Source organism: Ochotona princeps, chromosome 22 (genome assembly GCF_030435755.1).
Source record: "Ochotona princeps isolate mOchPri1 chromosome 22, mOchPri1.hap1, whole genome shotgun sequence".
NCBI lineage: Eukaryota > Metazoa > Chordata > Mammalia > Lagomorpha > Ochotonidae > Ochotona > Ochotona princeps.
Window position 1 is genome coordinate 37,249,594 of NC_080853.1, and position 25,479 is coordinate 37,275,072.

The following is a 25,479-nucleotide window of genomic DNA, read 5'->3' on the forward strand; positions in this document are numbered from 1 at the left end:
CCACCACCCCTGCAACCCCGTCTTCTCATCTCCTCTGCTGATGATTGTGGCAGTTAGTCGCATCAGCATCTTGACAGAGCAGCTAAGATGGGCACCACCATGCGTGCTGGCCTGAGTCACATGTGTCTGGCTCAGATGGATGGGAGTTGTGCAGGCGAGATCCTGGGGTCTAAGCCATCCACAGCTCAGGTGTCCATGGCTCCTGAGTTGACTAGAGGGCCACTCAATGGACCCTCCCTCTACTTCCTCCCTAAGCCCATTTCCACATGGCCGTTGCGTCCACCTGCCTTCTCACTCCCAACAGTGACTTCATTGGTTCCTGTGGCCACCACTAATCCCCACAGAGCTGGACTTCTTCCAGTGAATCCCTGTACCTTTGGAGCAAAGAGCAGTGCTCAGAAACCCAGTAGGTATGCAATAGAATATGCTGGGAGAGAGAGTGAGGACCTTGTGTGCTTCTCCATTCTGTGGCGGATGAGTGTCTGGTGGGCTTGGTCTTAAAAGCTCTGGAATTCGGGGGCCCAGTGCAATGACTCAACTGCCTAATCCTCCCCCTGCAAGGGCCAGGATTCCATACGGGTGCCAATTTATGTTCCGGCTGCCGCATTCCCATCTATCTTTCTGCTTGTGGCTTGGAAAATCAGAGGAGGATGACCCAAAGCCTTGAGATCCTACACCCTCATGAGAGACCCGGAAGAAGCTTCTTGCTCCTGGCTTCACATCTGCTCAGCTCTGGCCATTGCAGCCATTTAAGGAATGAACCACAGATGGAAGATCTTTCTGTAAATTTGTCTTTCCAGGGCCCAGCATGATAATGTAATGGTTAAGGTCCTCGCCTTGAAAGTGCTGGAATCCCATATGGCCGCCGATTCTAATCCCGGCAGCTCCACTTCCCATCCAGTTCCCTGCTTGTGATCTGGGAAAGCAGTCGAGGACGGCCCAAAGCCTTGGGACCCTGCACCCATGTAGGAGACCTGAAAAGAAGCTCCTGGCTCCTGGCTTTGGATCAGCGCAGCACCGGCTGTTGCGGCTCAGTTGGGGAGTGAACCAGCGGACGGAAGATCTTCCTCTCTGTCTCTCCTCCTCTGTACATCTGCCTTTCCAATTGAAAATCTTTAAAAAAAATTGTCTTTCCCATAAAAAAAAATAAATCCCTCTGGAACTTGGATTAGACAGGGATCTTATGGGCTGGAGCAGAGGCCAAAGGATGGCTTTGGATGACCCTGGAAGCCTTTGGAGATGGGTAAGGGGTGAGCCCCGGTAAGGTTACCTCTGGGAATGAAACTGGGGAACTGAGCCCCTAACACGTGCCTTTGAAGTCACCCATTCTGAGCCTCAGCCTCTCTCCTTAATGCCTGTTGCGATGGATCAGCCTCTTGTTAAACCACAGCTCTGATCCAAGGGGATTGTAGACATTTGCACATGGGTGCCCGCTCTGTCGTCTTGGGAACTCTGCTGGCTGTGTCCGTGCTGGGCCATCAGAGCAAGGGCTGAAGCACTCAGAAGGGCAGACCAATCAGAGATTGAGCGGGAGCCCATGTCCAGGTGTGAGTCTCCTGAGCTGCTCTGGACGTTGGAGAGTCAAGCAGCAGCCCCGCTGTGCTCCTGGCTGTGCCTCTGCCAGCCCGCAGCCCTGCTGTGCTCCTGGCTGTGCCTCTGCCAGCCCGCAGCCCTGCTGTGCTCCTGGCTGTGCCTCTGCCAGCCCTGCTGCCTCCTGCTGCCACTGCAGTGTCACCTGTGGGCAGTGACACCAGCACTCTGTGCTTCTGAACCGCTGGAGAGATGCTGTCCCCAGGTTCACCTGCTCAAGGCTTCTTCGGCGTCCCTTCCCTCTCTCCCAACCCTACTCCCCCACCTTCCCAACTGACCTCCCTCATTTTCCAAGGAGCCAAATTGGCTTTTGTGATGTTCATTTTTTCTTTGATGCATAACTGAGAAATCATAGGCGCTTTTCAAGTTGCACCTTAGCAATTCTTTTCTACCCCTGGGTTTGGGCTCAAAAGGAAATCTGTCACATGTGTGACTGAATACATACAGCATTGAGCTGCTGTGGGTCCAAAGGAGCCAGTACAGGCTGGAGACAGACTGTAAGGCCTTACCATTTGTTGGTATCTCTGCAGATATTGTCTACAGCAGGTGTAGACACTGCACTGGGAAGGGAGGAAGGCGAGTGATGGAGGGTCTCAGAGGCAGGAGACCAGTGGGAGACCATAGCTTGGAGCAGAGGGAGGGGGGGAAGGAGGGGAAGGAGGGGGCCTACCGCTGAGAAGACTGGGCCTCCAGCAGAGGGCAGAGCTGGGCCATCCATTGAGGAGGCCAGGTCCCCCCCCTGTAAGACGGGAGGGCAGGGAGGGGTCTGCACTCACTATAAGAGGGACCGTGGGTGCTGGCAGAAAGCACACGGCCTGGTCCTTGGGTGCATCTGGCCCAGCATCCTGGAAAGACAATGTGGGGTCCCTCCCACTTGGTGTGACCAGCATCTGGTCCCTACCTCTAGCTAAGCAACTCAGCCTTCCAGGTCTTGTGTATTCTAAACTGACCATCTTTTAAATATATATATTTGAAAGGTAAAGAGAAGGGAGCAGAGAGAAAGAGAGAGAGAGAGGGAGAGAGAGACAGCGCAAGAGAGAAACCTTCCACCCACTGGTTCACTTCCCAGAAGATTGGAGCCAGGCCAAGCAGAGCACAGGAACCATGAACCATGAACTCTATCCTGGTCTCCGTGCCACAGAGCTGGCTGGAAGTGGCCAGAACTCAAACCAGCACTCCTCTGTGAGATGCTGGTGTTGCAGGAGGTGGTTTAATCCACTGTGTCACAATGCTGGCTACGAGGAACTCTTGCATGGAGCTTCCTGTGTGGTGTTGGGGTGCAGAACTTCCCAGCCTCACTGACCTCTGGGGTAGGCACTTCCCCCAGTATGAACTGGCCTGGGCATTGTAGGTGTGGAAGTGTGCCCCTCCTACGGGTTTACAAACTGCCTGTTGTTTGTGTATTGGCTCTGTTCTTCCACCTTGCCCAACCTTGGGCAGGATGGATCATTCAAGCCCCAGGCCTTACATTTTTGGCCTCAATCACCACTTCCTGGGATTCAGGCTCAGAATGGTTCCTTTCCCTTCTGGAAGCAGCACTTACTCCAGGAGAAAAATCACTTGTCAGAATCCGGGACATGTGGAGGGAGCCCAGCTTCCTGGCTTCTCCTCCCCAGGAGATGCTTGCTGAATGTCAAGGTGGATGCAGCCAGGTGCCTAGGTTTCAATGAGACTCAAGCAGGAGCATGGGGCAATCTCCCAGGCATGACTGGGAGTGTGCCAACCCCAGCTTAGCTGAGCCCCTAACCATTGCCTGATCCTTCCTTATCTGCTTGACTTACTTATGTGAAAAAGAGGATAATGACAGGTGTGCATGGCCCATCATGGATATAGAGTTGGGATGATGTGCAAAACGCTTTTCAAATATATGGTGCACATTGTCCTAAAAAAGCCTTGCTGTTTTAGAGGTTGGTGTTGTGGTGTAGTAAGCTAAGCCTCTGTCTGCGTGGCCGGCATCCCATATGAGTGCTGGTTTGAGTCCTGGCTACTCCACTTCTGGTCCAGCTTCCTAGTCCTAGTGTTTGGATCCCTGCATCCACATAGGAGATTTGAATGAACTTCTGGGCTTCTGTTTTCAGCCTAAACCATCGTGATCACGTGGGCAATGAATTCACAGATGAGAGTTCTCTGTTTCTTCCTGTCTTAACTCTGCCTTTCAAACACAAGAAAACATCTGAAAATACAGGTTTGTTGTTTGAGAGTTCCTAGCTGGCTCCATGGGTATTTGTTGGGACATCTCTAACACCGTCAGGAGGTCTCACTTGGGAGGTGTCCATTTTAATTTTTCTCCACCTTCCCAGTGCACCCTGGCAGGAAGGATGGCAATGCTGTGGGAAGCCTGATCTTTTAGATGAAGCAGGGTCCCTGGGCACTAGCCAGCTCTTGCCTCTGATGGCACTGGAACCTCTTGAGAGAGTGGGCAGAGGACTTCCTGGCTGTGCCACCCAGGAGGATTGTAAGGCTCTTGGTGAACCTGTCATGAACTTGGCCTTTAGCCAGGGCGCTGCTCACCCTAACAGGTTCTTTGCACTCCTGGGGATGCCTCATGAGCCAGGTCAACTGGAAAAACGGGTGTTGCTGGAAACATGCTGGCTCCTTCTGCAGTCCTGGTTGCAGAGAGGAACCTGGCCATGATGCCCCCTGCAAGTCTTGGTCTGTCCAACCAGGGTGTTGGATGTTGTGGTGTGGCCTACAGGTGGCCTCAAGATGTGTGCGGGCACTTCAGACTTATCAGGAAGTTGAATTTCAGATAAGTTTGTTTTGGTGCAAAAATGTCTTTCAATCCATGTCTGATCTCTTTAAGTATTTTTTTTTATGAACTTTGTGAGGTGCTCTTGAATGTGGTGGTGCTGTGTTTCTCTAAGTTATCTTTTTTCTCTTTTCTTATTCCTTTCTCATCTCTCTTTATCCCTAGTACCTATTTTTTTTTTTTTAAAGATTTATTTATTTTTATTACAAAGTCAGATATACAGAGAGGAGGAGAGACAGAGAGGAAGATCTTCCGTCCGATGATTCACTCCCCAGGTGAGCCGAAACGGGCCGGTGCACGCCGATCCAAAGCCAGGAACCAGGAACCTCTTCCGGGTCTCCCACATGGGTGCAGGGTCCCAATGCATTGGGCCGTCCTCGACTGCTTTCCCAGATCACAAGCAGGGAGCTGGATGGGAAGTGGAGCTGCCGGGATTAGAACCAGTGCCCATATGGGATCCCGGGGCTTTCAAGGCGAGGATTTCAGCTGCTAGGCCACGCCGCCAGGCCCCCTAGTACCTATCTTTATCTACCTATACCGTTCATCAATTTTGATCTATCTAAATGCATCATCTAACATCTCCATTTATCTATTGCAATGTATCTATCATCTATTACTACATACCTTTCAGCTGTTGCTAGCTGTTTTTGTCTTCTGTCTCTATCCTATCTCTATATCTACACATTTGTTGCTCATCTCTGTCTCACGCTCCTGTATGTCACACAATATCTATCTCATATTTCTCTATGTGCACCCTAAAGGTCCACCTCCACCTGTCTCAATGTTTCTATCTCTACACTAATCCTGTATCAATCATTTATCTCTCAGCGTGTCTATCCTCTATTCATCTCTCAATGTGTCTATCTAGATCTACCTGCCCTGTATGCCTTCAGATTGGTCTCAGATGATCTGATTCCAGTGAAAAGCAAGGCACAGCATCCCAGAGTTGGGGGGCAGGAGCACACTCCTCAGGACTTGCCTGGAGATGTGCAGGGCACGCCGTATTCAGACCATATCTGCGTGGTTGGGTGCATGTCCAGGTGCTGAAGCCATACACTTGAGCCGTCCTCTCTGGCCCAGGTTAGGTTAACCCAAGCTCATTATGAACTCATTCTGTGTTGGAGCCAGTAGCTCCCCAGTAAAGAGGACTAAGTGACAGTCATCTGGTAGTCGCTGTGGGGACCTCAGCATTGCAGGGATGGCAGCCATGGGAGCCGAAGAGCATTAGCTGTGACCGCAGGGTGCATGTCCCAGCTGTGCTCTTGGGACCCTATGTGCTTAGCGTGCCCAGGGAGAGTTTTGGTCACATCTGATTGGATTCTGCAGTGCCGAGGAGTTGAAGGCCTGGATGTGGATGGACAAGCTGCCAGGGCATGAATAAACATGGGCTTACCTGCAACGTGATGCAGGCCCTAGGGTGGGACAGCTCTTGGTGACCTTCACTCAGCAGGAACACCCATTAGCACTCACGGTGGGTCTGGGGACTCTGCTGGGCACAGTCCTGTTAATGTGGGAAACGGCCTCCTTCACAGCATTTAATGAGGAACGCTGAGGGTCCAGCCTGCCTGCACAGGTGCAACCTGGCGTTTGAGGGTTTCTTCAAGAAATCTGTCCTGGGGACTGGTGCTGCAGTGTAGTGGGCAAAGCCACTGCTATGACACCATCATCCCACAGAGCTGCCAGTTCAAGTCCTGGCTCCTCCACTCCTGACTCAACCTCCTGCTAATGCACCTGGGAATGCAGCAGAAGACGGCTCAAGTGCCTGGGTCCCGTCACCCACACAAAAGATTTGGATGGAGCTCCAGGTCTCTGGCTTCTGCTTTTCCCATCTCTAGCTGTTGAAACCATTTGGGGAACAAACCCCCTGAAAGATTCCCTCTTGTCCTTCTGCCTCTCAAATGAAATAAAGGAATATATTGAAATTTACCCTTGCCTGTAGGCTTTTGAAAACAAAACCCAGGGTAGCCACAGCAGTAGCAGTGACAAATTCTGAGAAACCCTCAGGCATAACCCTAAGTCCAGCTATGTCCTAAATGCAGATCAGTGGTTCTGTCCTTCCACCCTAGTCCTGTCTGGAGAACTGCTTCCAGCTGGGAGCTCAGCTGGCTGACACATGGCCTCCTGATTTACAAGCTTGTTTGGCTGGCAGCCAGCCCTCTGCAGGTCCCGGGGGGCGGGGGTGTCTCTGGGTTAGGCTTCCTCCACTGCTTGCCAAGCAGAGTCCCGCAAAAGGCAACTTGCCTGGGGAGGGGACAGACCAGAATTGAGGGCTTCTGGGGAAAGGGTCATCCCAGCCATAACCTCTCAGGGCTGCTGGCTCCTGCTGACTTTTCCAATGTGCTGGTGGCAGAGGGACCTCAGGACAGGAGGTGGGACAGAAGACAACCCCAGCCCAGGTCTGAGTTGACACCCACTAGGTTGTGCACCCATCAGATCAGCGCACATTCAACCCACCAAGGGCAATGGAGGTAGGCAACCTTTGAAGAAAATCACAGGACTCACAAATGCCCTCACAAGGGCTGGCATTTAGCCACTGCGCAGTCTCAAAGATGGACTGTGAATGTGGAGTCCTGGTGACCACTTGGCGTTTGGACCCAGAGGGGCAGTGGGAGACTGTCCTACTGAGGACTTTCACATTAAGGCCTCTAGCTGCAGGGCCAGCAGGGCAGAACAGGAGGGATGCCCCCGCCTGCCAGGGCCCACCTGGACAGAACATGAGGGATGGCCTCACCTGGCAGGGCCAGCAGGACAGGACAGGAGGGATGCCCCCCAGCAGGATTGGGAGAGGCAGCTTCTGTTGTCAGTGGGCCTGCTCCTCGTGAGCCATGGGGCTTCTGTGTGACCTCTTGCGGGCTGTAGGTTGGGGGTTTCTGGATACATTGTGACACTTGGGCAAGTAAGTTGCATCCAGAGACTTCATGGGAAGCTCCTGGGGAGATCTGGTGTGTTTGTGGTGCCTGCAGGGATGGAGACATCTGGTGGCGTGAGCATGCCTGGTTCACTGGGGACACCTGAGGGGCCGGATACACCTGGTAAACTCAGGGTTACTGAGTGAAGTAGGGAAAGCAGACAGGGGTGAAGCTGGTGAGGGCTGGAGCACCATGCGTAACTTTGGGGTAAGGGAGGGGATAATGTGTACAAGGTTTTGTTCAGACATCATTCTCCATGAAGTAGTCAGCCTGGGCTCCTCATCTTGTTCCACTTCCCGTTGGCCAAGACAGGGTGCGAAATGAAAACTAGAATCTCTTCCATACCTTCAGGAGATCCACCGACAAGCTGATCTGAGCCAAATGTGACAAATTCTGCAGAACTCCAAGGGGGGATAGAAATGCAATAGCAGTTGGGACTGGGGCTGTATATTCATCTTGCTGTTTCCTGGGTTCAGGACATGGGCAGGGTCAAGTGTGCACTGGGTGTTTCCAGCATGATCTGGGGGAAAGATTTCAAACTTCCGTGAGTTGGTATGGAATGCAAGGCTTGGCTCTGGACAGTGTCATCAGTGGATCCCAGTGTGCACGTGTGGCCACTCACATATAGCTGGCCTGTCTACCCTCTCTGTTCTCAGAAGGATTACATGAGCCAGCATGTGTCCAGTGCCCAGGGCATGGCCCAACCACTGGTGAGTACACCCACTGTGGTGCAGGCCTGGAAACTCATGGCACCCCGAACATACAGAGAGGCTGAGACCAACAACAGGACCACTCAGGGTGAGTGAGCCCTCTCCTCCCACCTGGGCCAAGTCCAACACAGGGCAGCCATGCTTGCTGCTTTACTACCTCCAATATGAGCTGCTGGGTCTTGATGCTTGTACTCACTGTGCTCACCAATATGTTGCCCACATGGTCTTGTCTGGTGCCTGGCTTCGAGCTGAACTGAGGACTGACCCTTTGCAAATGGGAGCTGTAGCCTTGAGAAAGACTGAGGTTGGAAGACAGACTATTGCTCTAGCAGAGGGCAAAATGCCTGGCACGTAGGGCTGAGTGAGGGTGGCTCCAGGAAGTGGAGGTGAGCATGTTAAGACGAGTGCTATGTTCTCACCAAGGGCTCGCAATGGATCATTTCGGGACAGATTTGAAATAGCCCATTCCACATGGCGAATGAGCCAACCCCAAGACATGGGGTGGAAAGAGGCAAAGACACAAAATAACCATGGACTCAGCAACCATGGCTTCCCCATCCAGTGCACACATGCCAAGTGCTGTGCACATGGGGCATTCTCCAGGGTCAAGGTTCAGAGAGGTGTAGATATTCGTCTAAGGTCACACAGCTAGAGAATAGCTCAACTGGATTCAAATTCCCAAACCATGGCTCTCTGCTGCCCAGTACTGCCTCTTACAGGGATGCTGGCTCCTTCTGTGTGTTCTTCCTAGAGGAAGATTTTGGATCATCCATGAAGGACAAATGTGAGTTGGATATAGGGGGTTTGACCCACTGGACTGTGCTCACCATTTTCAGAACTAATTGAAATGCTCAAGGTCAAGAGTGGAACTAAATCTATACCCTTGGCCCCAGGACAGCCCCTGTCAACCTCTGCCACACAGTCTGCAATCCTGGATGAGTGAAGTCAGGGTTTCTGGTTTGGCATTCAGGCATCAGTATTTTGTTAAAAGAGCTGTGGGTGGAACCAAGGTCACGGTAAGGGGGTCTAGGCGTCCTCTGAGAGCTCAGGGGCCGACGACAGGTACAATCGGGAGGCAGCATCTGGGGGTGCTGTGGTCTTGTAAGAGGACCACCTGTCACAGCAGGCATGTCCTTGGCGGGGGGGTGGGTGGGGGTGGGGGAATTCTGGGGTTCCTTTACAGAGAATGACAGGTCTAAAGGCAACCCAAGAATTGCAATTCAGAAAGAAAAGTTTGAAGCCAACGAGCTAAAAGATCATTTTTGTTAAAGAATGAACACGTAAAACAGCAGTGAAATGGTATTAAAATGCCTGTGATGACTTCTTTCTCGGCATTCATTGGATAACTGAAGCAGCATGAAGCAGAGTCACACTTTAAAAAATGACAAGAAAATAGCTATTCATTCAGTCCACGGAGTAAGGCCCATCTCATCTGTAGGATCGGTAGTGGCACTGCTGATGGCCGCCGGGTGACTGTCCCCAAAGGATCCTGTTTGACGGGGAACCCTTGGCCTGCCCAGGAGTCTGCAGCTGGGCTGTGACCTCTTCCTGGCCTGGATTGGGCAGGTCCTCCGGTTGCATATTGCTGCAGGTAGCTGCTGAGTTGAGACATCTTCCTCAGGAGGCCACATTCCTTGGCTGGGGCAGGTCGCACGCTCTTCTGGATTTGAACGGAAGTGATTGCTTGTCTTCTTCCTTCTTGCCCCAGTTTCTTCCAGCAGACACGGTACATGGAGGATGGTGGTGGTGTGTATGGGGTGGGGCACACAGGGGAGGCAAGTAGGCTACCCAGAGCACAGCGACAGCTCCCCTGACCTCTGCCTCTTGCACCATGTTCCATAAAAAATAAATGGTTTGTTTTTGTTAAACTGTTTGTATATTGCTGATGTGGTGGCATTCCAGGCACTGCAAGGCCTCAGAGAGCTGCGTGGTTGCTGGGCCACCAGGATCTATTTGGGAACAGCCACATGGGTTGGGGACTCTTTGGAGCTTCCAGTGGGGGAGGATGAGCAGTGCCCACCTACCCAGTGCTCTACACAGTGCTGTGACAATGACATCAGAAGGTAGAAACGACAGGAATTCCAGGGCTCCACAGGGTCATGGGCAGTCAGTCCTCTGTCCAGCACAGCCAGGGAGGGGTCCTGACCCAGGTCCCTCCCGTCCCCTTTACCACCTCCCCCTGACCCCTTGGTGCCTGCAAGGAGCTCACAGGTGGTTGCTCTTGGAGAGGTAGGCAATGAGGGCGACGGCCACGCCCACGTAGATGCCCGTGCCGATGGTGATGGACAGCACAGCTAGGAACAGGGCTCGCCGGGAACTGGTGCTGGCCTGATGGAAGTCGCCCTTGGCCATGGCTTTGTTGGTCTGCAGAGTTGGAGAACAAGGAAGCCAAGGTGAGCAAGTGTCTCCTGTGCAACTTTAAACAGATTCCAGGGAGACAAGAACCATCCCAGGAGAGAAGGCCTGGAATGGTGTCACCACTAAGAACAGGTAGTTGTTGGGCAAGTTTACAGTCCCTTTCTGGCTCTCAGGAACAGCCAAGGGCCAGCTGGCCACCCGCATTAGAGATAGGGTGATCCCATTTCCAATGCCCCTTGTCAGCCTGAGAAGCCCTCTGCTTTTCATTTGAATTCTGCTGAATTTCCTAACGCATGTATGCACTTACCTTAGTGAATCCGAACTGCTTGTTAATAGGAAAGGGGCTGCAATTCCAAGGTCACTAACTCATTGACAGGGTCCTCGGAACTCACTCGACTTGTTGGGCACCACGTGGTCACTTCCTGACTATCCTCCCCATGGCCATTGCTATAGCTGGCAGAACTTACACTAGGGGCCCAACAACTTTCTACAGAGCAGGCCTGTGTGTGTGAGCACTCAATTGCCAAGTGGGACTCGGAGGCTTTGGGGGTCATGAGGTGGATGGGAACATCTGATTTGGTCTTCAGTGTCGGACAGGCTGACCCATACCTGGCCACAGCTTTGGCTGCTGGGGGGTGGAGTGTGTCTGGGAAGGTGTGTGCATTCCTGAGCCTCGCAAGGATGGCTCAGGCCTCCCCCCTGCCCTCAGGTGCGGTGCCTTGAGCTGCTGTGGGCATTCTAGGGGCCAGACGAAACCAAGAGAGAGAAGGAACCTGCAAACTGGCTTCAGGGGTTTTCAGTGTGGAGAAAAATGAATGCTTCAACTGCATGGCCTCTGCTGATGGGGTGGACAGCTCCCGTAGGCTCACTCTTGGCTTCCTACCTCCAGAAGAGACAGCCATTTCCACTGTGCGGGTACCCCCTGGCAGATGGTGGAGACCACCAAGGCACATGGATGCCAGGAGCTTCGGTGCTGGGAAGTTCAGTGTGTGAGTAGGTGGAGCACACTCCCCTCCCCACATGCGGGACACACTCTCCCAGCCCCCTCCCTCCCCATGCTATGGGATGCTGCTAGGGGTTACTGGCAGGTGTGAGAGCTGCTGTGTTGCTCATCAAAGCAAACAACAGACACACCTGGCCAAGGGGTAGAAGAGGGCACAGCTCAGAGATGACTCAAGAAACAAATACGCCCTGTGGCATTAGAAACCTGAGCTCTGTTGGGAAGACATTCGAATGTGCCCTACGCCTCCTCCTCTCCCCTTTTGGGTCCATGAGGCTAGGGTTGTTGATTTTCTTCTTCCTGAGCTTGTGGACGCACGCAGATGCTGTATGTATGACGTAGAGCTGAGGGAGTGCAGACAGAAAGTCCCCAAGAACCAGTCATTAATTACCATCACGTAAATTAGCTCAGCTTCACCCCAAGCAGCGGCACTGCTGTTTCTTGTGTGGTTGCCTTTTCTGTTCAGCTGGAGGCTGAAGGTTCTCTGGCTTCTATCCGTGTTCCCCCTCCAGGTGAGAGGTGGCTCCAAGGCACACAGATGACGACTACCTGCAGTGCTGCATCGCTGGTCTCTTTCACACAGCACTGCTCGCCTGCAGACAGGCCCTGGCACCTCCTGGATAGACCCACCCCCCATCCTCATGGCACCTCTGGATCTGCTTTGGGGAAACCTACACTCCTGAAATGTACAGCGGTGACCCTCAGGAAAAGCCCACCCGAGAATCTGAGGGCTGGCACCCACAGGGGAGGGGGGCGCGTCCCTTCCAGGCTCATCTTGTTGGAGCAGTGACCCTCAGGAAAAGCCCACCCAGACCTGAGAACCTGAGGGCTGACACCCACAGAGGAGGGGACAGCCCCGACCAGACTCGTCTTGTCAGAGCAGTTGCATTCAGAGCCAGCCTGGATCCACAGCGTTCCCTTGCAACAGTGCATCCCAGCTCGGCCAGCAGCCGTCCGTGGCACACCTGTGAGGGCCCCTCCCCCTGCACAGGGGGAGGTGACAGCATGTGGCATGTTGCAAATGCAGACACTGGCATTGATAGATTCCCAGAAGTCGTGTCAGCATCTGGCCCTGTTCCCAGGTGAGAGCCGCTGGGCATTGCCTCTCCTGGCCTCTCACAAAAGAAGTCATGAAAGCTGCTGTTGATGTTTTTCTGGAGATGTCCACTCAGGAAACAAAGTGCCTGGGTCCTGAGCAGCCACTGAGGTCTGTGCCTTGGTGCTTTGGTGCAGGGCTGACATCAGGTGCCCTGTGGGGATGGGGCGGTGCTTCTGCACCTGGGAAGCTCCTCAGAGGTAGAGCACATGGCTGCAGCTTACAGGTGATGGACCCTGGGGAGGCGCAGAGCCTGAAGACACCAGGGCATCAGGGCTCGGCTGCGGAGCACAGGACTGGGTCAGGCACAGCTGAGCAGTGCAGTGTGTGAGGCACCGAGTGTGTGCCCTGAAGCGCTACACATTGAACTGTGATTCCAGTTCTTGATTGAAGGCACTGCCAGCCATGTCCTACTGATAGGAAACACGGCTTGTAGACCGAAGGAGAGAAAACACTCAGTGTTGTCAGCCACGTCAGACCAGCTCAAGTCCCTGAGAAACAAAGCAACAGGATGTATGGCCTGGACACATGCACTTAGGTGAGACTGCAGTCTCCATGGCTGGCTGCGTCCAGAACTGCATTGCCATGCCTGGACACTCCCTAGACCAGAGGGGTCACCGCCAGCCAGCCAAGAGTGGACTGCCCAGTGACTGATGCTTTCTAGCAGGCTCATAAGGATCTTGCTCTTTGCTTTTTCATGATGAGCAGTACTCAGGAACAAAGCTGAACACGCATTCTTTGGAGGGCTCATTGCGAAGCTTCAACTTCATTTGCTCACCAGCAATTCTCTCTGCTGGTGGAGACAGGACAGTGGGGAGACTAAGAAAGAGAACATGAGAGGAGTAGAAAGGAGAGATGAGAGTGGAAAGAGGGAGCTGTCTAGCTGTTGGCTCATTCCCCAGATGGCTGCAGTGACCACGGTTGGCCAAGGCCAAGGTCGGGGGCCATGTGCTTCATCCAGGTCTCCCACATGGGTGGAGGAGCCCAGGCACTTGGGCCATCTTCTGCTGTTCATTAGCAGGAAGCTAAATCAGAAGTGGAGTTTCCTGTACTCAAACTGGCACCCTTAGAGATGCCAACATTGTAGGCATTGGCTTTACCAGCTATGCCAGGCCCCTCACTTCATCATTAAGTTTCGGTGAATTCAGATAAGTAGTCACAGTGGCTGGCAGCTGGCAGAGCAGACAGATGATCTGGGAGGACGCACAGTGATCAGAGCACCCCACAGGGAGGAGGCAAGCGCTAGGATGAACCAGAAGAAAGCAAAAACACCTAAAAGAGAAGTTCCAGGGTTTGTCAGGATGTGCACTGTGGAGGTGGTGTCCCTGCAGCCCGGGGCAGAGGGCTGCACATGTACACGCACTCATTGAGTCAGAAGAAGCCCTGTCTGCTACAGATGAGGAAGCAGCTGCACAGGGAAGAGCCTTGGGGTGACTTAGCGAAGGACAGCCCATCAAAATCCACAGACAATGCATCCCTCACAGGGCATGGCCCAAGCCTAGCCATGTCTCACTCTTACAAGCTGCCAGGGATCTGGTTCTTGGTGATGCCAGGCCATCATCCTGCAGACCGAGGTGCAGCCGGCTGTCTAGGGTTATACCAAACTGGGCGACTCTGATCCCACCTCCTCGAGCCATGAGCTAACGCTTCCCTTGACTTGAGGTTGAGTTGCTGCCAAAACCTAGGCTTCCTTTGGCTCCTTTGGAGTCGCCTCATGCTTTGCTTTTCCCAAATGTTCTACGGGTGATAACAGGTAAGGGGGTCCTACATCACCCAGGGGGCATGCTGTTGGAGTTGAGCAGCATGCGGGGAAACCAAGGCTATGACCCCTTACCATGCCCCTGCACCCATCCTCTCCGAGACTCATGACCTGGGTGTTCCAACGTGGAGTGTGACAGGCCCAGAACTGCTTCTCTGGAAGTTAGCAGCACTCTAGGCACTTCATGACTTATTTTTCCTCTAGGACCAATATCTGCCTGGCTGGATGACACACCACCAGGCACTTCCCATTACTGATCACCGCCCAGAACTTGGCAGGTGCTGACAAGGTACTGAGAGCTAACCCTCCACCGAAGTTTCTGGGTGTAGATAGGGAGGGCAGCTCAGCTTCAGGACAAACAGCCACTTGAGGGCAGCGGTTGGACTCACAACTCCAAGCACGCAAGTTTCTTTCCTGCCACTGTCCAATGCCAGGTGCGTTTTCTAGGCTGCTCCTCACTCTGACTCTTACAGCAACTCTCACTTTAAGCCACTGGGGTCAGCAATATGACACTTGCAATATCTACGCTCCAGTTCCAATCCTGTTTGCTCTGCTTCCAGTCCAGCTCAAATTCCAGCAAACATGTCTGGGAATGCAGTGCAAGATGGTCCAGGTACCGGGGGAGTAAACCAGCAGATGGTTCTATCTTTTCCTGTCTATATGTCACTCTGCCTTTTAGTACCAAAACTAAATCTTTCCAAAAATATCTTAGAGGGGCAGGTGTTTGGCCTAAGAGCTAAGATGTTCTTTTCCAACATCGGAGTACCCTTAGTTTACTGCCTGGTCCCGACTCCTGATTCTGCTGCTCACCTTGGGAGTCAGAGCTCTGTGCAAGTACTTGGGTCTCTTCTGTCAATGCAGGAAACTTGGGTGAAAGTCCTGGCTCCTGGCTTCAATCCAGTGAAACCTGGCCCAGCAGATAGGAGACTTCTATGTATCTGTCCCCATCCCTCAAATAAAGAAAAACCTAAAAAAGTACCAAAACTCCTGATGAAGTCTAAATGGCAGGTGTTTGGTTAAAATCCAATACAACACTAGGTGACTCCTGCATGGTTTGGTGCCATGTCTCCTGCTGGCCTGAGTAAGCACACTTGTGGGAGCACCCTAGGGAGAAGCCAGGACTGTAGCTTAGAGAGGTTCACTGAGACAAACACCAGCAAGACATACAGCCACTGGGCCAGGATATTCTAGAACAGGTGAGCTGCTGCATGTAGGGCCTCTCTGACCCAAAATGCTTGGGAGCAGAAGTGTCTCAGACTTGGGAACCCTTGCATCCATGTGTATATAATGAGCTGCCTTGGGAATGGGACCCAATTCTCCATGTGAGATTCATTTCTGTCTCATACGTTCCTTATGCTCCTCCCCTGGAAGTACTTCCTACAGTATCTTTGCGTGTGATTGCATTTGACTGTGACCTGTCACGGGAGCTCAAGGGTGGGCTTCTCTGCTTCTTCAGGGACAAGCCTGGCTACCTCCTGCAGCAGGGTGGGCAGGGAAGAGGGAGTGAGTCCGCTGGGGACCTGGACGGTGGGGCCCGGCTCATCATCATACAACTTTCCCAAATCTGCTGAGGCTTTTGTCTTCTGCCTCTCCAGGGCAGCCTTAGTCCTTCATGACTGTGTGTCCATGATTTTATTTTTAAAAGAAAACAGCTTATTTGTGAGACAGAGAGAGAGAGAGAAAGGAATTCCCACCTGCTGGCTGACTCCTCAAAAAGCCTGCTTAAGCAACTCCTCCTAGGCCTCCCAGGGCCCCAGTCACCTGAGTCATCAGCTCTGCCTCCAAGGTGTCCCTCAGCAGGAAGCTGGGGTCAGGAGCCAGAGCCAGGACTGCATTATGGAAGGCAGGTGTCCCCATTGGTACCCTAACTGTTAGGCTCAAAGCCACCCTCTCTTTATTCTTTGTCATCGTAGCAAGGGCTTTAGGAAGGACTGTGGTGAGGGATGTGTTCTAGCCATCCAGGCCCAGGTTCTTCAGTCGTTTCAGCTTAGTCTGTGGTAGATGCCTGTTGGGAGTTGCAGGTCTGTGTGCAACCAGAACTGCAAGAACCAGGGTGCATGGGTGTCGCACCAGCACAACTGCTGTGCATCCTCTGGGAGTCATTTCCTGATTGAGTGACAACTTGCTTGAGGTCTCTTGGGATCGCCAAGGAAACATGCTGACCTGATGGGAAACAGAACTCACCATGAGCTGGCCTAGGACTGGGCCAGGCCCTGGGCAGGGGATCCTCAGATGCTGCTCCTGGTGTCCCTTGGGTGGCAGGAAGGGTGGGAGATAAAGGGTCCCAGGGGAGATGGCAGTGTTGTGGAGCTTGGCTAGCTTGGTGAGCCATGAAGGCAGATGAGGAGGAGGGGCTGGTAACTAAAGGGAGCAGGTTCCGGGGTGGGGTGTGTATGTGTATATGTGTTTAGAGGGTTCCAGTCCCGAGTGCAAGAGAGGGGTCAGGTGTCTCAGGAGGGCAGCAGTCCAAGACCCCGCCAGTCACCTGCTTGTACCTGCCCACGCATCCTCCCTCAGTGGTGAGGACTCCAAGGTAAGTGGTTGCTGCCAGGAAAGCTACTCCAGGGGTTGGGAGTGGCGGATGAGGGTTTGAGGCATAGCTTATGGGTTTCTTCTACTCTCCATGGTAGGTACTAGGTTATCTGAAACCAGCTGGCAGCCAGGTCCACTTGCACCCGACCTCTTAGTGGCAACAGCTCACTCTGCTCTTTCCTGTCCACCCTAGAGGATGCTGCTGGACGTCCTGTCTACTGACAGCAGCTCAGGGTGTGTGTAACGGTCCCAAGACACCGAGAAAGAAGATGCAGGCTTCTCCCATGTCTCCAAACACTCAGACATCCCTTCTGCCATGGCGCATGGTTGCAAATGAGTCGTGGGAGCCAGGCCAGGTGTAAGAGGCAGGAAACACAGAACAGACAGGCCAAGGGATCTGGGGCCACCTTCAGTCTCCTGCAGAGACCCTGCCCGCAGGGTCTGGCCAGCGAGGTTGTGCCCGGAAAGCATCCCTAGTTTATTGCTGGTTAAGCCTGAGATGTGTGCATGACTTAATTTCCTTCACTTTAGATACATATCCAAATAACCCCAGCATGTGCTCTGGCTGATTTCATCATGAAGTTGGCCTATCTGTGCTGATTTTTCATTCCCTATACCACTGCTGTAGCCAGACTGCCTGCTTGCAGATTTTAGGAGATTTAGATAAGCTCTCGGTGGGCCAGCAGCTGCCGATTAAGCCACAGTCTTCTAAACCCAGTCATCATTCTGACCGGGCGAGACCTGTGTGTTACTCATGGTCTTTATCCACAAGTCAGTGTAGCCTGTGGTTGTGATTCCAAGGAGGTTATTTGGGCCACGATCCTTGCAGACAGTGATGCTTAAAGCCGGTTGCTCCGCAGAGAATCCAAACAGGCAAATTCAAGAGTGTCACCCTTTTGAAGAAATACAGTCAAAGGCAGGGAGTCTACAGCAGTATAGACATACTGATAGAAACAAATGTACGTGTGAACAAAAAAGACAAGAAAGCATCATTGCATAGTGCAAGAACAAGCACACAGAGCCCCATGGCCTTGGGGACCAGGAGTGAGCTGGACGAGAACAGTATGTACTGCAGCCTCAAGGAAAACATATTATTTTCCTATTGCAAAGCAGTTGGTTTAAATATACACTGCCAGGTGATGACATCCAGCAACAACCTCCTGGAGAGGCCACCGACGCTGGCTGGGTAGGCGACGTGAGCTTTGCAGATTCTGAGACTGAATGCCCAGGGTGAAGGGCAGAGCTCTAACTTCCCCCTAGAGAACAAGTTCAGCAAACACAGCCTGATCTCCATCCATGCAAACCAAGAAAACCTGCTTCACTTTGGTCCACAGAGTGGCTCAATGAAACTGCGGAGGGTGCCATACCCACTGGGTGCAAGAGACTGTATAGGAGCACTTTGGTAGCAGCACCCTTGGTGGAGCATGGATGCACAGGCCAGAAGGACCCTGCACCAGTTAGGTAAACCAGTGACTTCCTGTACACTGGACACATTGGCGTCTTTCTGTTCCTAAACATGCTAGCCACTGGAAGGCAGGGACTGGATGCATTCACTTCCTGTGAGGTCACTGTCCCAGTAACCTTGAGTTCGGCATGCAATGAGAAAGTGGGGGCAGAAAACAAAAAGAATCCAAGATCTCCATGGAAAGACACTCAATAATTAGAACTTGCCTGGAGAGCTGAAAAACACGTAAGAGGTTGGGTGACATACCACCTAAGGCAAAAAAAAAAAAAAAAAAAAAAAGTAGCCGCAAGGATTCAACGATGTCCAAATAATTCCATTGGCTCTCTTTGTGACTGGTGAAGAGCCCCGCCAGAGGAAGACTAACAAGCTTTCACAAACGGTGGCAGGAAAGCTTCAGGGATGAAAACAATTTACATGCTTGAAAAGGGAGACGAGCTCATGGTGAATCTACAGTCAACAGTGGCGACTTGGAACAACGAAAAATCATCCACACTTGGCCACTGGGACTTTTACGATTGGGAAATACAGTGTCTGTGTCATAGAACATCCGATTTGAGGATTACAATGTAGATTGGCTCAGCGAGACTGAATGGAGTGCTTCCTAGAAGATAACACACGGGAATCAACCCGATTAGTACAGCAAGATGGATGTCAAAACAGAAAAGGGTGGGGCTGGCATGGTAGTGCAGTAGATGAAGCTGCTGATTGCAAAACCAGCATCCAATATGGGCTCTGGTTCAAGTCCAGGTTGTTCTAGCTCTCATGTAATTCCCTGCTAACGGCACCTGGGAAAACAGCAGACGGGCCAAGCCTTGAGTCCCTGTACTGATGTGGCCTACTCTCTTTCCTTTTCACTCTGTAACTCAACCTTTCAAATAAATAGATACATCTTTATATTTATTTATTTTAAATTTTACTTCTTTTCATTATAGGCCCTGGGATTCCATAGGCCCTGGAATTTCCTTTATCCCCCTCCTCAATTCTCCCTCCCTACCCCCAGAGTTCTCTTACATCATTACTAAAGTATAGTTCTTCACACACAGATACATGTCCATTATTGCAGGCATGGACAATGGCAGAGATTGACTTTTTTCTTAAAAAAAAGACCCGTTACACATCCGACTACCCACATTAATTTCTCCTCAGGAGCACCTGCACAGCCTGTTCTCATCTGCCTCTTTCCTCCTGCCTTGCTGGGCACTTCTCTCATGCTACACTCTGAGCCTGAAGAGCCTCTACTTCACCAGGAGGTCTCCCGACACCTGTGCAGGTGTTGAGTCTCTGGGGAAGGCTTCCCTGTCTACTGCCTTCTCATAATGATGTCTGCCTAATTCACACCACTTACTAAAGTCTTGGGGTCACACCCAACACACTTGAGTGAACCTGTGCCTTTTGCAATGTGAGCAAAACAACATGCCAGTGAGGCAACACCAGCCATGGTATACTCTAGACATTGGCCTCTTCTAGTCATTAGCACCTGTGGACACCGTCTGACTCCAAGGCCCTGGACCTCACTGCTTCTGGCTTGGGTGTTTGTTTCTAACACTCAGCTCCTGTGACGACTCACTCTAAGAGTTGGATCTGGACTTGCTAAGTGTGTGTGATCGGTCTCACAGAGGGCTTCTTGGGAGCCTGTCTCATGATCGGCTGCTGATGCCTCAAAAGCCTGCCATTTGGTTAGTTTCTGATTTGAACTAACTCGACAAGCACAATGACATTGTGGAAAGGAACAGCATTTATGTTGTATCCATGAGAAACAAGCAGGAAGCTTCCACAGTCAGTAGCATGGGCAGGTGCCATGATGCCTGGTGATGCTGGCATACGCCTACAAACCACACAACTGCACAAGAACCACAAGGGGAAACGTCTTCCTGCAGAGGGGGCTTTACTCCAGCTGATTCTCAGTTCTCAATGGCACATGGGTGACTAAACTCCAGTGGATGGAAGGTCCGCTCCTAATGGGATGGCATTAGTAGTAGGGACCTTTGGCAGATGACTGGGTTTGGGTGCAGCTATGAGCAGGGAGCACCCAGGAAAGAGTATGTGGGTGCTCTCCGCACTAGCCTGGGGACAAAGGAGACAGAAAGCTTCTCGCTGCACCTTGGAAGATCCCCTAACACACCCTGACCATGCTGGCACCTCTTCTTGGACCTCTAGCTTCACAACTGTAGGAATGGGTGCTCAGTGCTGATCGTACCTGAGGCTCACCTCTGAACTGAACTTCTCCCTCTTCCTTCCCAAGCAGCCCTCCCAGAGGGTGTGACGGGCCCCAAGAGAACATTCCTCCAGGACTGCTCTTCCGTTTCTGGAGGGAGGAAGCTTGCCTTCAAAGTGCCAGTCAAGGCTGCACGCATGCAACCTGGATGGACTCCCCTGGATTCTGCCACACGCATTGCATCATTTTAGCCCAGGTACGTTAGGAGTTCTATGTAGGTTAGCATGCTTAGGCCTAGGAATTATGTAGGCTGCGGCAAGCAGGGAGCAGGTATGAGGCCTATTCTTGTCTTTTCAAGGTTGGGTACCATTTCCTCACAGGGATACCCTTGGCAGCTTCATCAGATGCATAAGAACTCCCAAAGCCTTGAGTGTCCTGAGAAGGGTGGTGGAAAACCTGCGTTTTGGCCGGGCTGTAGTTGATTATTAATCTGAGGATAAGGGGATGGTGGTCCACCTGTAACTCCACTGCTTGGAACCATTTGGACACACAATAAGATCCTGTAATTTATGTTACTACGTTTCTGTGATTATTACTCTCCTCTCACCTCCCCATCCTTTTTTAAACAAGATCCTTGGAGCTTTGTAATGACATATTGGAAGAAACCTAATAAAACTTGCTCGCCTGAGTGTGTGCTGAGTCCCCTGGTCCTTGCTATTCATCTTAAACCTTGTATTTTGAAGTCTTGTGGCTCCTGTCTCTCAGCCGTGCTGCTGTGGGCTGGCGTGTGACACGGGCAGATGGCATTCGAGCCACCTGTCAAAGCTCCGCCGGCTGTTTCACCTGCACGTGCACAGGCTAGCACAAGTGTGCCTCCACCAACTGCTTCACTGAGAAGCTGCTTGCCGGAATGACTCTGGAATCAAAGTCAGGAAATTACCCCTCACTGCAGTCAAAACATTGAGGAGAGCAGGTTAGGATCTCTAGCCACCTAGAGCTTTTACTTGGGGGAACAACGCACACAGCATCATTGCTTGGCAGCTGCTGGGAGAGTGCTTGGTCTGCGGTCTGTCAGCAGGTGCTCTTGGCATGGGATGGGAGGGCAGCGGTGACTCAGAATTGCATCAGAATGTGCCTCCCGGACTTCCAAATGAGATGCACGCTCCAAAGGGCAGACGTCTACCTGGACAGTCCTATTGAGGGAGGGAGGTTCAGATGTGCAGCTGACAACTTCCTAGGCCAGGTGCTGCTGCTCCTGGCTTTGCAGGTGGGTGGAAGTCACTCCAGGAGAGTGAGATCAGGTCACATACCAGGTTCTGCAGGTGGGCCACCAGCTTGGCTTCTGCCAGGGCAGAGGGCACCTTGATTCCTACAAGACATTGCCGGAGCCCACATCCTCTAAGCCACTGCTGGAGGTGGCCAGCAGCAGGAGTTGGGCAGCAGCAGGAGCCCCTGTAGGTCAGGAAGGGGACAGCCAGTCACGTGTGAATATTTTCCTTCCCGGAATGGCCTGAGGATGCGCAGCCTTGTGCATTTTCAGTCCTTGGCACATCAGATCAATCTAACGGAATCTGTCATTACTGCTGAGGCCAGAGTCTCTCCAGCTCGACCTTGGCCTTTCTCAGCCCAGGTGTTGCCATGAACTGAAGGGAGCAGCCAGACCACAGCTCAAGGCTATGTTCACCCCCTCTTCTCGCTCCACTGGCTTTTCTATTGCCTGAAGCTAGTGTGGCATGCTGAGCTGTTTCAGTGGGAGCTGCAGGCGTGGGAACAGACGGCGCCAACCTGCAGTACAGGCTGTTAGGCCAGTGGTTGGAAGGCCGGCCTTTGGGACTACTCCATTCCTGGTATTATAATCTACATTCACCAGGTGCAGAAGCTTTGGCTGAAAGACCAAAGTCACTGACAAGGGTATTTTGCCTGGGAATGTGACAAGATCCGGGAAGTCCATGAGCTTGGCTTCCCCTTCCAATGGGCAGCTCAGTACACCTGTCAGAGAGAGCAGTGATGAGTCAACTCCAGCCATTCAGCTGCAGCCTGGTCCCAGCAGACGTGGTTGTAACTGATTTATCCAACATCTCCTTCCCAAGTGTTTCCCATGTATTTTCCAGAGGCACGTGGTCTAGTTCATCCGTCCGTCCTTGTCTTTCTCTCCTTGTCTTTCTCCATTTCTAAAAGGACGTGTTTATTTCAGAGTGAGAGACATAGCGCGAGGAAGCGACAGAGAGAACGAATAAACGAATGAATCTTTCACCTGCTGGTTCATTCTACAAACGGCTGCACTGGCTGCAGTGGTTGGAGCTGGACCAGGCTGAAATGGGGATGCGGGAACTCCATCCTGGCCTCCTATGTCAGGGACAGGCCATGTTCTACTGTCTCCTCAGATGCGTCAGCAGCGAGCTGGAGCAAAAGCAGAGAGATCAAATCTGCTGCTCCCAGATGGAATAGAGATTTTGAGAACGGTGGCTTAACACACTGCTTAGTCCACAATTTTGAAACCTGACAGGTTTCAAAGCCATTCCTTCTGAGCTCTGGGGCAAGCAGCAAGCTGCATTCCATTTCCTTGCCTTGGTTTTCCTTCTCCGTAGTTAATACAGTTACTGTGCCAGGGGATTTCAGAGAACAAAAATACTGGTGCATGCAAGGATTTGAAATAGTACCCATGGGGCCCGGCGGCGTGGTCTAGTGGTTAAAGACCTCGCCTTGAATGCGCCCCAGGATCCCATATGGGCGCTGGTTCTAATCCCGGCAGCTCCACTTCCCATCCAGCTCCCTGCTTGTGGCCTGGGAAAGCAGTCAAGGACGGCCCAATGCATTGGGACCCTGCACCCGCGTGGGAGACCCGGAAGAGGTTCCAGGTTCCCGGCTTCGGATTGGCTCAGCACCGGCCATTATAGTCACTTGGGGAGTGAATCATCGGACGGAAGATCTTCCTCTCTGTCTCTCCTCTCTGTATATCTGACTTTGTAATAAAAATAAATAAATCTTAAAAAAAGAAAGAAAGAAAGAAACAGTACCAAGGACTCAGGTAAGTGCGCCCAGAGGCGTACATTAACAGCTAAAGGCAGGGCTTGGCAGACAGGTAATGCCTCTCTTCAGTGGCATGGAGCGAGACCATGGGTTGGTTTGGAGGTCCAGCTTGGCTTCTCTCAGATATGGAGTGCCTGGGCCCAGGTGGCTCAGGGACTGAAGCTGTGGATGGCCTGAGATTTCCCACAGGCACGAATACCTCGGGACCTGGTGTTTCTCACACCCCTGTGTAAGATTCTAGGGGTGGGGGCCCAGCGCGATAGCCTAGTGGTTAAGGTTCTCACCTTCCACGTGCTGGGATCCCATATGGGCGCTGGTTCTAATCCTGGCGGCCCCGCTTCCCATACAGCTCCCTGCTTGTGGCCTGGGAAAGCAGTGGAGGATGGCCCAAAGCCCTGGGATCCTGCACCCATATGGGAGACCCAGAAGAGGCTCCTTGCTCCTGACTTCGGATTGGCTCAGCTCCAGCCGTTGCGGCCGTTTGGGAAGTGAATCATCGGACGGATGATCTTCCTCTCTGTCTCTCCTCCTCTCTGTATATCCGCCTTTCGAATAAAAATAAATAAATGTTTTTAAAAAAAGGACTCCAGGGATGGGCATCACAGGATTCGGAGGGAGCCCAGGCTCAGAGGGTGCATGGGACTTTAGGGATAAACTCTGTGGTGACGCCACATCAAGTCCAGAAGATCCCATTCTGAGTGAGCAAGAGCAAGGCCACTCCAGAGGCAAGCACGAGGGAGAACACCTTGTTGTAGCCATCTTTGGGAAACAGAGTCTCTACGAGCAGCAGAACAGTTCTTTCTTTCTTTTTTTTAAATTCATTTATTTTTATTGAAAGGTCAGATTTACAGAGAGAAGGAGAGACGTAGAGGAAGATCTTCCATCCGCTGGTTCACTTCCCACGTAGCTGCAACAGCCCGAGCTCAGCTGATCCGAAGCCAGAAGCCCAGAGCTTCTTCCAGGTCTCTTACACAGGTGCAGGGTCCCAAGACTCTGGGCTGTCCTCGACTGCTTTCTCAGGCCACAGGCAGGGAGCTGGATGGGAAGTGGAGCTGCCGGGATTAGAACCAGTGCCCACAGAACATTTCAACTATTGTTTCAGCTCATTGCTGCCTTGTTCTGTGTGAGCAACCAACGACTGAAACTTACCAATGTCCTTGCTATGTTGGGGGAGCTCAGGGTAGATTAGGCAGTAGAGCCCACTCCCCAGAACTGTGCATTTGGACCAGCTTGTGTTCAGAACCCAATAAACTGGAGCCATAACTGCCTACTGATGTACATCCTGAGGATCTGGGTGTCTGGTTGGAGCTGGGCTGTGAAAGTCTCCTTCTTCTTTGCTAATCACCACCAGAATTCGATTCTTGAGTTTGGGTGACTTCTCTTTCCCATGAAGCCATGGGTGGGAGACGTAATACAGTGGCATGTAACTTGATTTCTGGGATCTTTTCTCAAAGCTTTACTGTTTTGTGTTGTTCCAAATCCGAGGGCAACTAATCTGCATGGTACCATTAGGGAGGGTACCCAGCCCTATCATTTGTCCAAATCCCAGGGAGTTTTCAGTGAACAGAGTGAGCCCTAAGCTATAGAAATAAAAAGTGGCTAGGGTGCCAGGATGAACTGCAGAAGGACAAACAATCTGAACTGTGTGACAGAGCTGTGCGATCCTCTCCCTTGGAGAGGGTAAACGGGGAGTGTGGACCTAGTCACTCCAAAAAGCCACAGAGACAGCAGAGCTGAAGGCAGAAGGCATGCCCTTAAACACGCCATCCAGCTGACAAAGCTGACTCCCACGAATGCATGGGGTGAGGATTCTGAACTCACTACAAATTTGTATTAAGTAAATGGGCAGTGTGATGGCTGGAGCCTGGTTCCTCATGGACAAGCTAGACCACAAGTCTGTGCTAGGTGAAGGAGTATGTCAGGGTCAGAAGCACTGTGTTGGGTTCATGCTCATCCTGACACAGAGATAGGCAGATACAAGAGACCCTCATGAAAGATACACAGGATGAAACAGCTAAACATGGACTGCGATGCTCAACATCGCCCTAACCCTAACCCTAACCCAACCTTTAATTGTGCTTCCCGTGAACTCCTTGAAACACAGTCATCAGTATACACCTATCAAC

General features: G+C 52.1%; 1 protein-coding gene across 2 annotated transcripts in view; it reads right to left on the reverse strand.

Annotated features, from left to right (window-relative positions):
- Positions 1 to 9,255: 9,255 nt before the first annotated feature.
- Positions 9,256 to 25,479, reverse strand: part of SYNDIG1 (synapse differentiation inducing 1) — a 133,572-nt gene continuing 117,348 nt past the window's right edge. For both annotated transcript variants that reach the window (XM_004593318.2, XM_058679601.1), the window contains exon 4: positions 9,256 to 10,322. In XM_004593318.2, coding sequence (XP_004593375.1) covers positions 10,164 to 10,322 — 159 coding nt within the window. In that variant the 3' untranslated portion in view covers positions 9,256 to 10,163. The remainder of the gene's footprint in view (positions 10,323 to 25,479) is intronic.